Here is a 16996-nt window from a genome sequence, read left to right as displayed (position 1 = left end):
ATTCTGAACTAATTTAATACTTAGGGGTAGGCCTGCGTTTATTACGCAACGTATGTTTTTATTCGTCGAATACCTTAAATAATGATAACTAAAATGATTAGGCTACTAGTCCCAAACACTATACAATGTTCACTGTATTTGTTTGCGTTTGTTTGTTTCATAACCATTCGTTTGCACCACCTCACAGTTGGCCATGCAGGCTAGCTAAACTGCCATGACAGAATTAGCTTCTTCTACTTTTCGAAATAATTACAAGTAACAAGTAGTTATATAATAATATAATATAGTTATATAATAATATAATATAATATAATATAATATAATATAATATAATAATTACAAGTAGTTATATGTAAGTATTTTTATCAGTATCTTACCTTACCATTAGTTCATCCATTCGGAAGACATAACTGATTCGCCTTCCTTGGTCACTTTCACATGAAAAGCGCGCGAAAAATAATGGACCCTTTTCAATTCAGTTCAATTCATCTTTATTTGTATAGTGCTTATACAATGTAGATTGTGTCAAAGCAGCTTCACATAAAAGGTCACAGTAAATAGGAACAGTGTAATTCACAAGATTGTTATGACGCGTTTAACGGTCATCAGCATCTTAAATCCTTGGACGTTTTTATTACTTTGATTTTTGTGCTCTGGTTTCCTCCACAAGTCCAAAGACATGTGGTACAGGTGAATTGGGTAAGCTAAATTGACTGTAGTATATTCATATAATATGTAGTAAAACATATTCTGGATAAGTTGGCAGTTCATTCTGCTGTGGTGACCTCAGATTAATAAAGGGACTAAGCTGAAAAGAAAATGAATGTTTTTATTTTATTTTTTTTTATTTTATTATTTCAGCAAATGGGATTGTAAAAAAATATTTGTTGTACTCTCCCATTCACTGTGATCTAAGTTTACCCAGATATGACCTTGACGAGACTTACTTTATGTATGAAGTAAGTTCATACATGTATTATGTATTACAGTATGTAGGCTTATAAGGTTTTGCCATCAAAAATAAGTTTATATAAGCTGTTTGTCAACATTTACATATTTTAAACCCATTAAACTTGTATGTAATAAGCCATATTTGGAAGATCATTAATTCAATGGTAAAACTATAGTGTGCAGTAGCTAGCTTGTAATTCGTTGTTGGTTTGTTGTAAATAGGGTTAATTAAAATAACCATTTTTGTTTGTTTTGTGTTAGTGGAAGTGGATCCATGGTTTATTATCAAATAAAATTAGGGAAGGGTTACATTTCAGACTCAGTAATCGATAATATATTTCCTTGAAATGAAACATTTAGACGTAACTTTTGCAGCTGCTTTATTTTAATCAAAAAATATGAATACAAAGTGTTTTGATGTCCATAGACAGTACATGTCCTATATACAGATGGGTTTGAGGTTTTCCAGTCTACAGATGACAAAAGATCTACATAGTACAGGCAATAAAACAATAATAATAAAATAAAATAAACTAACTAAACTAAAACAGATCTGTGCTCAAAAAGCAGTCAGTTGCACTGTTAAGTACATAAAAGCTTTAAAAAAGAATACAGCAGTTGTATAAAAAGCAATTATCAGGTAAATGTAATTGAAAACACACACACACACACACACACACACACACACACACATGCACAAAATGCAACATGTTTTTTGGCATACTTACAGATATGCTATTGTGATGTATTTAAGTGAACTTCCATTCGCAACCTATTTTTACTATAATACGACATTTCTGAGTAAAGTGTTCAGTTATTAAGAAAATAAATAGGGTTGTTTTTCAGTTTATGATTCACTGGTGTTTATTTGCTGGAAGTGGACCGTATTTGCGAACTGTAGCCTAATAATGCCCATGTGCATGTCACATATTTGTTAAACTACCATGTCAGAAAGTTATCACCTGTATGACAGTAGCAGTGCTTTGGATCAAAGCTGATAAAAATTAGAAGGAAAACTAGATTCCCCACATCAACAACCATTGAAATGTTTGGTTTCATATCTACTCAACATAGGCTCATTCTGAAAACGTAGCCCTATGTACATTTCTGAACACAGTGAATTATGTAGCTAGAAGTACGTATGGCTGCATTTCATCTTTAAAACGAACGCTACAGGGTGGTAAGACGCCGTTCCTTTTCGCGCTTACCATGTGACCGCTTACCTTCGTATGGACGGCTTTGCCATTGTTACTAGTTTGTCAAGTTAGTCGCCATATACGTTGGTGGAATTGAGACACAAAGAGGAGTTCCAGAAAGCAGGTAAGACAAAAGCAAAAGCCAAAAAATATAATAAACAAGTAAATAACATAGTGAGAATGTGGTAAAATTTGAAAACATGGTAAAAAAATCAGGCGAGGTCTTTTCTTTTTTTGGATTGCTTTTTAAAACGGTCGGTTGGGTTTAGTGAAAGTGGATGGGCGGGTCAATCGGTGCTTTTGAAAACATTATTGGTTGGGTTTAGGGAAGGAGGAGGGTGGGTCAGTCGATAAGTCACTCATTCAGGAAATCAGTGAGTCAGTCGACAGCGCCTCTGGTGGATTTACGTGAGAACAGCAGGCACGAATGGCACTCGTGAAATAAATCTGAGATCTGAAAAACCATACACAGCGGGCTCTGGTGGATGTGCGAAAACAAAAACTGCAAAAAAAAACAGCTCCTGGACGTATTTGGCGCTCTCCAGAAGTGTATATAGGGGTAAATTTTTAGAATGAGCCTGGATTGTATCTACTATACAATAAACATAATGAACTTATTTGCTGCCTTTAAATAACCACAGACCTACAATGAGAAATAAATACCTTATTTACAGTAAGGTAAAGGAATGTCCATAATTATAGTTCACATGTACATAATCAGTATCATATAAATATAGTTTTGTTTTTTAAAAATATTTGGCCATGAAACATTAAAAGGCAAAAACAGCAACTTAATGTCGCACATGATGACATTCCCTTTAACTCATAGGTCTCAAACTCAATTCCTAGAGGGCCGCAGCTCTGCACAGTTTTGCTTCAACCCTAATCAAACACAGCTGATCCAACTAATCAAGGTGTTCAAGAATACTAGAGACTATTAAGCAGGTGTGAGTTGGAGGTGGTTGGAGCTAAACTGTGCAGAGCTGCTGCCCTCCAGGAATTGAGTTTGAGACCATTGCTTTAACTGAAGCTGCTATGAACAATGCGCAACTGGCTGCATATTAAACACACGTAAACGTAATTTATTTAGGAGTGTCTGCAAATAATATGGAATAGAACTTTCATTTGCTTTCATCAAGGCAAGTCAGCATCTTTAGTTAGCAAAAGAACGAATGTGAAGCAGTAACGAGAAGCACACAAAAATGCATGTTTAAAACAGTGAAGAATTCAAACATCTCAGTGTCTTTTTGTTTACCAGAGTACAGAAAGTCGAACAGTAGAAAACTATGAATTTATAAAACAATAAAATGAGCGTCTTTACATATATTTGTTGACATTTTTTTATATTAAGAAAAAGAAAACTACATCAAGCTGTTTCCATACTGAGGCAATAAGCTTATCTATTCCAGTCCGTTCATTCAATTTACTTCAGTCTGTGATATTAGGCTATTTTTTTCCTCTTCAAATTTTCAGCAGAAGTGGTTTAGTCCTACACCAGAGAGCCGGCTTGGTTTTGTGCTGGGACCATAATGGGCACCCCTCCCATGCGGGAGATATTGGCAGCAGTTACGGTGGTGGGGAGGACAGGCGGACGGGGAATCTGAGGCTGAGCAGGGGCTGTCCGGGGCATGGAGGTGTGCTGGGAGCCTCCATTGGTACTAGGAGGTCCAAATGGCCCACGGGTCGGGGCTGGGTTGGTGTTGTACCCTGGCAATGAGCGCTCCAGGGTGGCATCGGCTGGAGGTTGCGAACGGTATCCGGCTGTGCTGCCTGTGGCTGTAATAATGGACGCGGTGTCGGAGTGAGGGTAATGATGGTGGTTGTGGGCATCTCGTGGGTAAGAGCTAGTTTGAATGGAGGACAGGGTGCCGTTTTTAGAGATGATGTCAGAGCCTGTGCCACTCTTGGCCCATGAGACGCGTTTGGGAGCCTGAGCATCCTCCCTGTAACACATAAAAACACTTAGCGCCCACATAAGTCGTAAATGATTGATTCAGTCAATAAATGATAATCATTATACTTGATGTCATTAGCCAGATCCTCCTCTGTGTCTTTCCGTCTTGTCCACATGAAGATGAGAAAGATAACAATCAGGATGAGAGCCACAATACAGCCGAATGTAACGCCAGCGATCATCCCGGCATTAGTCGCTGTGCAAAGGGAACAGACAAAGTTAATGTTTACCTCGCTACTTTTTTAAAATCTTAATTAAAACCCCAAATGTGTTGTAGAAAAAAGACATACTTTGATATCGGCTTGATAAAGTGTGACCTGCAGGTAGTAGTTTTTTAGTCTGAATTAGGCTAATATGACTAGGTAGATGAAGGATATATATATATCTTAAGATTGCTATTAGCATGTTTTTGTACTGTGCTAGCATATTTTTTAACATGTTGTACAGTATGTAGTTGCTGACATGTTTTAACACATTGCTAATTAGATAGACAGACATACAGAAAGGCAGACAGACCAATAGTCATGTTATTACAAATATTAACATTGCTATTATCATGTTTTAGTACTTTGTTTAGTACTTCTAGCATGTTGTACCTAGCCTAGTTGCAAACATGTTTTAACACATTCCTAATTTTAACACATTCCTAATTAGATAGACAGACATACAGACATACAGATAGATAGATAGATAGATAGATAGATAGATAGATAGATAGACAGACAGACAGACAGACAGACAGACAGACAGACAGACAGACAGACAGACAGACAGACAGACAGACAGACAGACAGATAGATAGATAGATAGATAGATAGATAGATAGATAGATAGATAGATAGATAGACAGATAGAAGGCATGTTATTATAAATATTAACAATGCTATTCTCATGTTTTAGTACTTTGTTTAGAACTTCTAGCATGTTGTACCTAGCCTAGTTGCTAACATGTTTTAAGACATTCCTAATTTTAACACATTCCTAATTAGATAGACAGACAGACAGACATACAGATAGATATATAGATAGATAGATAGATAGATAGATAGATAGATAGACAGACAGACAGACAGACAGACAGACAGACAGACAGACAGACAGACAGACAGACAGACAGACAGACAGATAGATAGATAGATAGATAGATAGATAGACAGATAGAAGGCATGTTATTATAAATATTAACATTGCTATTCTCATGTTTTAGTACTTTGTTTAGTACTTCTAGCATGTTGTACCTAGCCTAGTTGCTAACATGTTTTAACACATTCCTAATTTTAACACATTCCTAATTAGATAGACAGACATACAGATAGACAGACAGACAGACAGACAGACAGACAGACAGACAGATAGATAGATAGATAGATAGAAGGCATGTTATTATAAATATTAACATTGCTATTCTCATGTTTTAGTACTTTGCTATCATATTTCTAGCATGTTGTACCTAGCCTAGTGGCTAACATGTTTTTAACACATTCCTATATTTTTAGCAAACCACTTTGGCAATTTGCAAGCATGTTTTGCCACAGTGTTTATCATGTAATGTATCATTTATCATATCATGTATTATTTAATAAGTTACTAGCATGTTTTATGGTCAATCAAGAATAGGCATGCAGTTGTCTGTACACTAAATGACAATAGAACATTATTTTACTCATATTTTGACATTTTATTTTTCACAAGCTATTTTATACCAATTAAGCACTCTTTTTATTATGCTACATCTTTATAAATCACCTTTGATGCAGACACTGATGTCCCTTTAACATATTTTTAGCAAAAAACATTGAGTTGAACCGTGATAATTTCTTAGCTCTTTAGTTAAACAAAGCTGACAGAAACAAAAAAGCGGCCCACACTAACCTGCACGTTCATTTTTTAGTCACAAGATGGCGACAAACAGCCAAGATCAACAGTATTGAAAGATAAGCAACACTAACCTACACGCTTATTTTTCAGTCACCAGGTGGCGACAAACAGCCAAGAACAACAGTGTAAAAGATAAGCATATAAATATGGTCGAGATGATTCGAAGTACCTGGATGTGTTATTATTACTTCCAGTGGTTGTTATCATGGACTTTCATAGAGGATCTTTTGCTAGCATATTGTTAGCTTGTTCATTACATTTGAAAATGTGGCTAAAATTACTAGTATTACTATTTTGCTAGTATGTTTAACAAATCGCTAACGTGTTAAGGAATGTTATTAGCATGTTTATAACCTGTTTAGCAAGTTGTTAGCATGACAGAGTTTTGACAGAAGTGTAATGACCAAAACAAAAATACATACATGTGATGACCTCCAGGTTGATGTAGCAGGTCTCCGCTCCTGCAGAGTTGGTTGAAGTGCACACGTATTTCCCTGACATGTTACTGCTTAGGTTGTTAAGTTTTAAAGTTCCGGCCGTTTCATCTGCAATAACACCACAGTGTGAAGTTAACAACGCATTTATTTAATATTAACTAGAGATCAGAGGGTCACAGTAGCTGATAATTCCACTGATGACTCTAAAATTACATAACAGGTCAACAAATATATGGTTTTAAAGTTTAATCTCAGCTCAAACTGTTTCCCCATCATGCTTAGAGGATTAGTTAGTCGAGCCAAAGATGAAAATCCTGAAATCATTTACTCACATTCATGCTGTTTAAAACACACATCACTTATTCGCTTTTGTTATGAGCAGGAAAGTATTTTTGTTTAGTTTTTTCCCATTGAAATTTTCAGAAAGGACATCATAAATTGTCCAGTGCTGTATTCCAAATCTCCTGAAGTCACATGGCTAATATAATGTTTTAGTGTGTTTGTCATTTAACTGGATCATTATAAAAAAATCCCCATGCTTGGAACAACATTACAGTAGGGTGAGTACATTTTAATTTGGGTAAAAAATTAGGTAGACATACAAGTAGACAGACTCACTCAGTGCAGGAGAGAAGAAGACTTCTGGTGCGGGGCTGGTTTTGATCCACTTGTATTTGGGGGCCGGTTTACCCTCATTGGAGTTACAGGAAAGAGTAATGTTTCCCTTAAGGACAGGCTTTTCTTTAACTTTACACACCGGTATAGAAGGAGGGACTGAAAGAGACAGAATGGTTTATAATGTATGCATGTGTATTCATTATTATATTAGCATCCACATTGTAATGTTTTAGGACACCCGAACTGAAAATCCAACACAATCTCACGGCAATTCGTAACTTTTTTTTAGTGGCTAATTCGTACGAATTCGTACGATCTAATTCGTACAATTTAGTACGATTTGCTCATCCTCCAATGACGGTTGGGTTTAGGGGCGGGGTTAGGTGCCACGCCTCCTTTTTAAAATCGTACAATTTCATACGACTGAACTCGTACGAATTCATACGAATTAGCCACTAAACTGTCAAAACGTAAAATACTTACGTTTTCTCGTGAGATCAGGCTGGAAAATCTGCAATTATTGACTCATACCACATACACGTATTTTTAGCTTTCTTTATTGGTTTTATAAAGCAATACATTTTCTTGAGAAAATAGTGTTGCTCTTTTTTTCCCCTTAGCATGATCTGGCAACATGAATGAGTTAAGACTCAGGCTGCATTCACTTCTCATTTGAACATATACTCGCAAACTTCCACTTCCCTTCAGGAGAATTAATTTTAAAGTGTGTTCCACTTCATCTAGGGCCTCATGTACGAAGACGTGCATTGAAATCATACTAAAAAATTGCGTACGCACAAAGCTGTAAATGTGCGTACGCAGTAAAAAATTCAGATGTATTATACACTGCGTATGTGGAATCCCACGCATATTTGCTTTGTACATCCGAATTAACGAGAAACGCAAAACCCTTCCCTGCCTCCTCCGCCGTATGAATATGGTAATGACTCTACTTTGGAAAAACCAAACGAAAAAGCAATGGCAAAAGCAAGCAAAAAGAGAAACTTTGAACAGAATGTGAATTGGAGGTGCTCCTATCAGAGGTAGACCAGAGAAGAACTGTGTTATTTGCAAGTTTGTACTCCGGAATTAATAACAAAAGAAAAACATAGAGTGGGAAATGGTCTGATGTAAAGGTGTAAAATTTTGTAGCGTCTATAGCAGCGTGAGTGGCGTAGCTTGTAAAGCGCATGGCAACATGTTTTGACACATTCGATCATGGACTCGGTTCGAACCCAGCGTCTGATGGACTCATTCTTCTTTTTTTCCCCACTACATATCAGATTTTGCCTACTCATCATCACGAGGAAGACAATTAGGAATCATTAATAAGTGTGTGTATTATGTTAAGCGCATTAGAGCATCACATATTATCTGCACGTTTCGTCTTCAGATGGTGCCTTTATTGCAATGTGCGTGCAGTCGATCACTCCGATTACATTGGGAAAACCGGCGATCGCTGCAAATTGCGCTTTAATGTTTGTCTGGTCAACTGCATGGTATGGAAACCTTATATACCTGCTACACATGCAGATGATCCTGTCCCATACAGCTGCCATTGCACGGCTCAAAGATACTTTGTAGTGTGCAATTTAACATAATTGCCTCTAGGAGTCGCCAATGGAAATAAAACAAACACACACACGAAATGCACGTACGCCACACATGAAGTTGGCGTGAACCAATGCACATTCTCACGTTCATTTCATCGTTAGTAAATCCAAACGTGAGCGTTAAATCTGGCATACGCAAAGCTTTTATGTGTACGCAGCGCTGATACATGAGGCCCCTGGTGAATGAGGGAAGCTTACATTGACATACCCTCTACCCCTCGATTCCGACTGAGGGAGCGAGTCGGCTTGTCCACTCTAGCATCCATATGTCCCAGAATGCAATGCGATTGTGATGTCACAACAGTGTAGTTTCCAAGTGCTCAAGAGATTAGGGCATTCCATTTAAACCCATTCAGATGTTTCGCCAGTAGTGCACACTAGTGTGATGTAATAAATGATGTACATCCAAGTCAACGAGATGGAGGGAAGTTAGTGAGTGAAGGGCATAAAACAATTCGACTGGAATGCAGCCTCATACCTTGATCCCTTGATTTCATGCTGGGGTTTTATTCTATGGTTATTTGGCAACATATATTAGTCAACACTTCTTTCCTTTTGGTTTTGTGCTGTTATAGCATATCTGGCAACACAAATAACTCAGAATTTGTACTTTGATTCCAGTGATTTCCTGTTTGTTTTGCTAGTATGATCTGGCAACATAAATGTGTCAAGACTTATACCACTACACTTTAATTTCTTGCTGTTTTATCTAGCATGATTTGGCAACACGAATAAGTCAACACCTTTGGAACCTTGTTAATTTTATTAATTACAGTTTTTATAATGCCTAGCAACATAAAAGAGTCAATCAAACCTAGTTTACCTAATTTCTTATTGTTTTTTTCTTTTCTAGTATGATCTGGCAACATGAATGAGTAAAGACTCAGGCTGCGTTCCACTTCAATTTTAGACAACTTCACAACATGCCCTAAGCACTTAATATATTGTAAAGTGTGTTCCACTTCGTCAAGTGAATGAGGGAAGCTTACATTGACATACCCTCAACCCCTCGATTCTGACTGAGGGAGCGAGTCGGCTTCACATATCCACTCTAGCACCCATATGTCCCAGAATGCAATGAGATTGTGATGTCACAACAGTGTAGCTTCCAAGTGCTCTAGAGATTAGGGCATTCCATTTAAACCTATTCAAATGATCCGCCAGTAGTGCACACTAGTGTGATGTAAAAATGGCGTACATCCAAGTCAACGAGAGGGAAGTCAGTAAGTGACGGGAATAAAAAATGGACTGGAATACAGCCTTGTACTTTGTTACCTTGATTTCATGTTGGGGTTTTATTTTAGGGTTATTTGGCAAAATAAATTAGTCAACACTCATACTTCTTTCCATATGGTTTGTGCTGTTCTAGCATATCTGGCAACACAAATAACTCAAATCCCAGTGATTTCTAATTGGTTTTGCTAGTATGATCTGGCAACACGAATCTGTCAAGACTCATACCCCTATTCTTTGATTTCTCGCTGTTTTATCTTGCATGATTTGGCTACACGAACAAATCAACATGTGTACCTTGTTAATTTAATTAATTACAGTTTTTTCAAAATGCCTAGCAACATAAAAGAGTCAATCAAAAATAGTTTTTTGCGTTTATGATCTGGCAACATGAATGTGTTAAGACTCATACCCCTATTCTTTGATTTCTTGCTTTTTTATCTAGCATGATTTGGCAACACAAATAAGTCAACATGTGTGCCTTGTTAATTTAACTAATTACAGGTTTTTTTAATGCCTAGCAACATAAAAGAGTCAATCAAAATGGGGTACCTAATTTATTATTGTTGTTTTTTTTGCTAGTATGATCTGGCAACATTAATGATTCAACATTTGTACCATGATCCTTGTGATTTCTTGCTGTATGTTTTTTAGCATGATCTGGCAACATTATTAAGTCACTTATAAAACACTTATTACATACTATTTTCCATGTTACTTCTTATAGTTGCTCAGTTCAGTTTAGTTAACACTTCATAGAGTTAATTTGATTATAAAATACATTTGTTACTCTTTCTTACGCTTTATGACTTTGCATGTGTTTGGCACAGTGTGGCAGCAAGCACTCACCTTTAACATTAAGGTTTAGCGTTCCAGTGAGTCCTGAGGCCCCAGGGATCATGACCTGGCACACATACCGCCCTGAGTCCGATACTTTGGTGTTGTTAATGTATAGGGACAGGTTGGTGTTGGGCATATTGTGGAAAAAACCAACTCGACCAGCAAACTGAGAGGTGCCATGGCTGAAGTCTCCATTGACAAATGAGATGATCTGAAGAAAGATAGAGAGGGAGGTCACCATTATAAATAAATGAGGAAGGAATATTTAAAAACAAGCTTGGTGAGATTTAAATCTTTCATAACATATAGGTATTAATGTGCAAATAAAAGTGTATCATGGTTTCCTCATAAATATTAAGCAGCAAAAATTTGACAATCACATAGTAGAAGAGTATCATTTTTAAGTAAATATTTAAAATATAGATGTATTTACAGTATATAACAAACTAAGAGAGACATGAATTGATCAGTTAAAGCAGTAATATTATTAAAAAATATGTACATTTCAATGTTATTTCTTTCACTATTGTCAATGCTGAATTTTGTGGTATCATTCAGAAATAATTCTAGTCTGCTGATTTAGTGCTCAAGAAATGTTTTATCAGACTAGTTTTCGTTAAGTAAAAAGTAGGGCCAGATAGAATCTCTGGACATATTTAGCTATTTCTGCTATTTTGTAAAAATCTGCTCATTTATACAGAATGATTTGGGAGCATAATAACTAAAACTTAATATATAAAATAAAAAATAATACAGTACCTTATTAATTTTTATTTAATATTTACAATTCAAATCCAATTAGAGCCACCTATTTGGTAAACAAAGTACAACTACTTTTTTTTCTTTTAATATATCTTTTGCACATTTGCATGTTCTCTCCACGTTCGCGTGGGTTTCCTGCGGGTGCTCCGGTTTCCCCCACAGTCCAGACATGCGCTATAGGTGAATTTGTTCATTCATTTATTTTCTTTTTGGCTTAGTCCCTTTATTAATCAGCTGTTGCCACAGCGGAATGAACCGCCAACCTATCCAGCATATGCTTTAAACAGCGGATGCCCTTCCAGCTGCAACCCATTACTGGGAAATATACTGTAGGTGAATTAGGTAAGCTAAAAATTGTCCGTAGTGTATGCGTGTGAATGAGAATGTATGGGTGTCAACTGACCCAGCTAAAGCTCAAACCAACGACCTTCTTGCTGTGAGGCCACTGAGCCACCACGTCGCCCCTTTTTCCAAATTGAACACTATATATTTTTTAAAGAAACATCCGAAACGTCAATAACATGCGAGTCTAAATAATTAAATTAATCATTGTTGACATCTGCTGTTTTCATTAGATTCTTCTGGAGATAATTTCCCCCTAATAAACTAAATTAAATAGTCTTAACACACTTAAAAAAACATACAAACAAACTTTTTTTACATATGTTGTAGGAACAGTATAACAGAAAATCTTAGCGGTTTTAAAACCTTGACTTTTCCAAACCACGGTAAACCTTGAAAGCGGTTATCGTCCCATGCCTATTCTATAGAGACAACTCTTATGCTATTGATTAGCATTATTTCTTTTGTGTTGTGCAGTTTAATTTACAGAATCTTTACATATTACTGTGCTGTAAATTTGCATACTTTTCAGTCACATCCATAACACACGCTTATTTCCCTCAATTAAAATCTAAAACATGTTTACAGTTTAATATTTGTGATTCCTTAACTCTGTGGTTAGTTGCTTTGAAAAATATAAACAAATGTTTCAATACACTGTACACATACTGTACGTTTCCTGTGAAGTTTTTATTGCAAATATCACATCCATAATGCTGGAATTGCTCAGCATATTAGACATTTACAACAACAAATCCTAGTTATGAGACAAAAATATGTTACATTTAAAAAAAAAAAAGTATTTTTTTAAAGCAATGCAAAGATACAGTTAAAAACAAAAAGAAAAGTGAGTGATTTAAGGTCATTAATCTGTCAGCAGGGACTGGATTTCTCAGCGGACAGGTCTAAAAGACTCAAATCAGTTGATCCTTCAGTTAATCTCAACTGAAGAAAACGCAGGGTAGAGGATTTTTGCAATCTGCAGATAATGCTTTCTTACAGAGTAATGAGATACCATGTGATGATGCAAAATGAAGGACAATTGCTGCCAAGAGTGGACTTTTTCAATCACAGTATTATACTAGTTCTTAAAATAAGATCTTCTGAGCCTGCAGGCAATATGAAATAGATGACCCACATGAACACTTGTACTCTCAATATGATAAAATAAACTGTGATTCTGTGATGACAAAATATACATCTGAGTATCTGTTCTATATACATTTATTAAAAATATATAGGCTGTTTCCCAATAGTAGACAGATTTCTTAGCATGTTGACTTAATCATAGCAAGTTTTGGTGATAACTAATGGAGTGTTTGGGTCACACTTTATTTTAAGGTACAATTGATGACTTCAGATTAGGGCTGTTTGGGGTGGCATGGTGGTGCAATAGGTCGCCTCACAGCAAGAAGTTCGCTGGTTTGAGCCTCAGCTGGGTCAGATGGCATTTCTGTGTTGAGTTTGCATGTTCTCCGGGTGCTCCGGTTTCCCCCACAAGTCCAAAGACATGCGCTATAGGTGAACTGGGTAATCTAAATTGTCCGTAGTGACATCGTAAAACATATGCTGGATAAGTTGGCGGTTTATTCCACTGTGGCGACCCCAGATTAATAAAGGGATTAAGCCGAAAAGAAAATGAATGAATGAATTTCAAGTATTTTTTTTTGAGGCCAGTGACTTTGTGAGGGTTTTAAAGGTATTCAGGCCTAAGAAAATGTACTGTTTGTAATGTTGCCAAATTAATAGCGATACATTTTATTGAATTGTTTATAAAAGGAAGATGGCGCAGTATTATTTTGCATTTGGTTATTCAATTACTGTATACCTGAATACAGTTGGACTCCTGAGAAAACATTAAAATGCTGTTTATTTACTTTGTTTCTTTTTCATTATTGAGTTGTAGAATGGTTTCTATATGCACTCCCCGACTGAATCACCCCAATAAATCTAAAATGATAAATTCTACCAAATAGGTATTCAACAAATTTAGTGAAAATGTATTCCTATCGCAATATATATCGCAGAATAAAACAATATCGAAATGTTAGATTTTTCCAATACCGTGCAGCCCTATTTCAGATGCAAACACCTCTAAGTGCCATCTGAAATTTTCTTCTAAAATGCACTTTTATCTCTGGCTCCCTTTATAGGTTCAGTAATTTCACTTTTATGGCAAAGAATATGTTTTTTTCATCGTCTTTAAAAATTACTGGACATAAACATTTGACGCTGAGAAAAAAATGTGAATTTTAGAAGAAAATTTTAGATGGTTTTTGCATCTGAGCTCTTCAATTTTAACTATTACCAAACAATTCACTATGACTGTTAGCTCAATAAACTTCTAATTTTCTTGCTTTAAAATGAAGTTGTTGTTGGGGTTAGGTATTGGATTAGAGATGCACTACCTGACAAAAGACTTGTCGCCTATTTACAGTAAGTTTTAGGAACAACAAATAATAACTTGACTTCTAGTTGATCATTTAACATCAGAAGTGGTTTATATGAAAGGCCTTTAAATTACACTTATTTTACCAAAATAAAATATGATCATGCCTTGATTATTAATTATTTAATTAAAACATTAAGGTCTGACTTTACTTAGACAAAAGTCTTGTCACTTAACAGAAATAATGATAAGTATTGAATATAAAGTCATGGTGCAGTGGAAAAAGAATGAATATTGTGTATGACTCCCATGAGCTTGGACGACTGCATCCATACATCTCTGCAACAACTCAAATATCTTATTAATAAAGTCATCTGGAATGGCAAAGAAAGCGTTCTTGCAGGACTCCCAGAGTCCATCAAGATTCTGTGTATTCATCTTCAATGCCTCCTCCATCTTACCCCAGACATACTCAATAATGTACAAATCTGGTGACTGGGCTGGCCAATCCTGGAACATCTTGACCTTCTTATATAGCCTTCAGGAACATTGATGTGGAGGCTGAAGTATGAGAAGGTGCGCTATCCTGCTGAAGAATTTGCCCTCTCCTGTGGTTTGTAATGTAATTGGCAGCACAAATGTCTTGATGCCTCAGGCTGTTGATGTTGCCATCCACTCTGCAGATCTCTCGCACACCCCCATACTGAATGTAACCCCAAACCATGATTTTTCCTTCACCAAACTTGACTGATTTCTGTGAGAATCTTGGGTCCATGCGGGTTCCAGTAGGTCTTCTGCAGTGTTTGTGATGATTAGGATGCAGTTCAACAGGTGATTCATCATGAAAATCTAACTTCTGACATTTTTCCATTTTAGCAACTAGAAGTCAAGTTATTATTTGCTGCTTTTACAACTGGGATTGACGACAAGACTTTAGTCTTTACACTATTCTAGTGTAGAATAGATAGATAAAGGTAGAATAAGATCACGCAGAATATGTACAAGTATAAGTACAAATAAACAGCCAATATCTTAATAATAAGCCACTTTAATTAAATGTAATAATTAGCACTTTAATTAAAATGTTACTAATATTTGCTCACTACAACACTAACTTCTCACTAGAAATGACATAGAAAGTGGAACAAGTTGGTTAAAAATCTACATTTACATACAAAATGACAGCCAAGTGGAGCTTCAGAACTTTACAGTATTGATGGATATGAAAAGCAATAGGGCTGTGCATTATTATAGAGTGATGTATGATATTATGAAATATATTCATATAATGATTGAAACATTGAAAATGTGCATAGTTGCGATATACATATTAAAATGGTTGCGTTAAATGAGCTAATTTATCTTAACACCACTGCAAATACAATCTGAACATTTTAAAAACTACTCTACAAGTTGAAATAATGAATAAATATTAACATTATATTGAAGTGTGCATGTTATCAATATTGTGCATGTTCATTTTCACACTATATTGGATATCAGCATATGTCTAAACATAACAATGAGTTCAATATTCTGAAATTCCCTCCACAGTCCCCAGACAGAGCACCTTTGGGCTGTGCTATGATAATTTAGGAGCTTTTTGACACCTTTAAAAATAATAATAGTAATAATTCATAATGATAAATTCATAATCCAAATCCTAATACGCACAGATGGTGCTAAACTTTCTGGCGTCTGCGAATGACTACAGTCCCATGGATAATACTGCTTCCAAATCTAATTTGCACTGACATGACATTATCGGATTTCATTATAAATCTACGCTGAATCCTTTGGCTTCACGTGAGAAATTCTTGTGATCATGAGATGAGGGTTTATTCTGTGCGCACTCTTGACCTCTGAGAGTGACCATTATATTACATCAGTAAGATCCACCCTGAAGACAGATAGCATTATAAATCATTGAAATATTCACATATTTATGAAATCTGATTGATGATGAGGTCAAATAAATTGCACACCACACAGGATACTGCATTGATTAGCAACCACAATATGCCTAGTTAATAAATTATATTACTTCATAAAGTTTGTATTATGATTATTATTAATAGTGAGATACATGCATTTAAATTTTTTTGGATTTTTTCCCCTGGAAAGTTATTACTATGAAGATTTGTAACGATCGCGGAGAGATCAATCTCGGGTCATTCAAATCACATGTATGAAAGCAAGATTTAGGCTTTCCTATAAAATAGAATGATGACAGAAACAGTCTTGGTTAGCCTGCATTAATGCAAGATCAGGATCTCAACACCCATGCAACAAATTATTATTAATTAATTAGTTTGCATATGTTTATAAATCCTTCAAATCGCTGCATTCAAATCTGTGTTTGAAAAACGCAAAAATCAAGAAAGAGATTCAGTCTTTTGAGTTAGTTATGAAATTACAAACAGTCAAATAACACAGAAGTACTGGGATAACAGTTTATAGTTTAGATGAAACCACTGATGTCAAAGATTAAATTCACCGTCATATGCATTTAACGAAGCTCAAAAATGAAAGTTGTTGGCAGCATTTACATTATTTAACCAATAGGTGGCGACAAGCAGCCATCAAAAATATGCCACTGAATAATTCTACAAAAATGACAAATCTAGCTATGAAACATGAAGTTTTATGACTGAATAGCTGAATCATTTATTAAAAATGAGACTAAAAATAAATATGGGATGTACAAATTATAATGTTATACTTATACATTTAGCGTTATCAGCAACAGTAGTAGTAACAGTGTTTTCACAACCATTTTCACA

The 16996-nt window shown here is 35.7% G+C and overlaps 1 protein-coding gene across 1 annotated transcript in view; it reads right to left on the bottom strand.

Moving 5' to 3' along the window:
• Window positions 1–1318: 1318 nt before the first annotated feature.
• The window catches only part of esama (endothelial cell adhesion molecule a), an 82902-nt gene continuing 67224 nt past the window's right edge, over window positions 1319–16996 (bottom strand). The window contains exons 3-7 of the mRNA XM_056467116.1: window positions 10730–10931; window positions 7035–7190; window positions 6402–6524; window positions 4168–4297; window positions 1319–4090 (exon numbers count right to left, since the gene is read on the bottom strand). Of these exons, the coding sequence (XP_056323091.1) occupies window positions 3637–4090; window positions 4168–4297; window positions 6402–6524; window positions 7035–7190; window positions 10730–10931 (1065 nt within the window). The 3' untranslated portion in view covers window positions 1319–3636. The remainder of the gene's footprint in view (window positions 4091–4167; window positions 4298–6401; window positions 6525–7034; window positions 7191–10729; window positions 10932–16996) is intronic.

The sequence above is a fragment of the Danio aesculapii genome, chromosome 10 (genome assembly GCF_903798145.1).
Source record: "Danio aesculapii chromosome 10, fDanAes4.1, whole genome shotgun sequence".
Lineage (NCBI taxonomy): Eukaryota > Metazoa > Chordata > Actinopteri > Cypriniformes > Danionidae > Danio > Danio aesculapii.
This window is presented reverse-complemented; position numbering and strand designations above follow the sequence as displayed.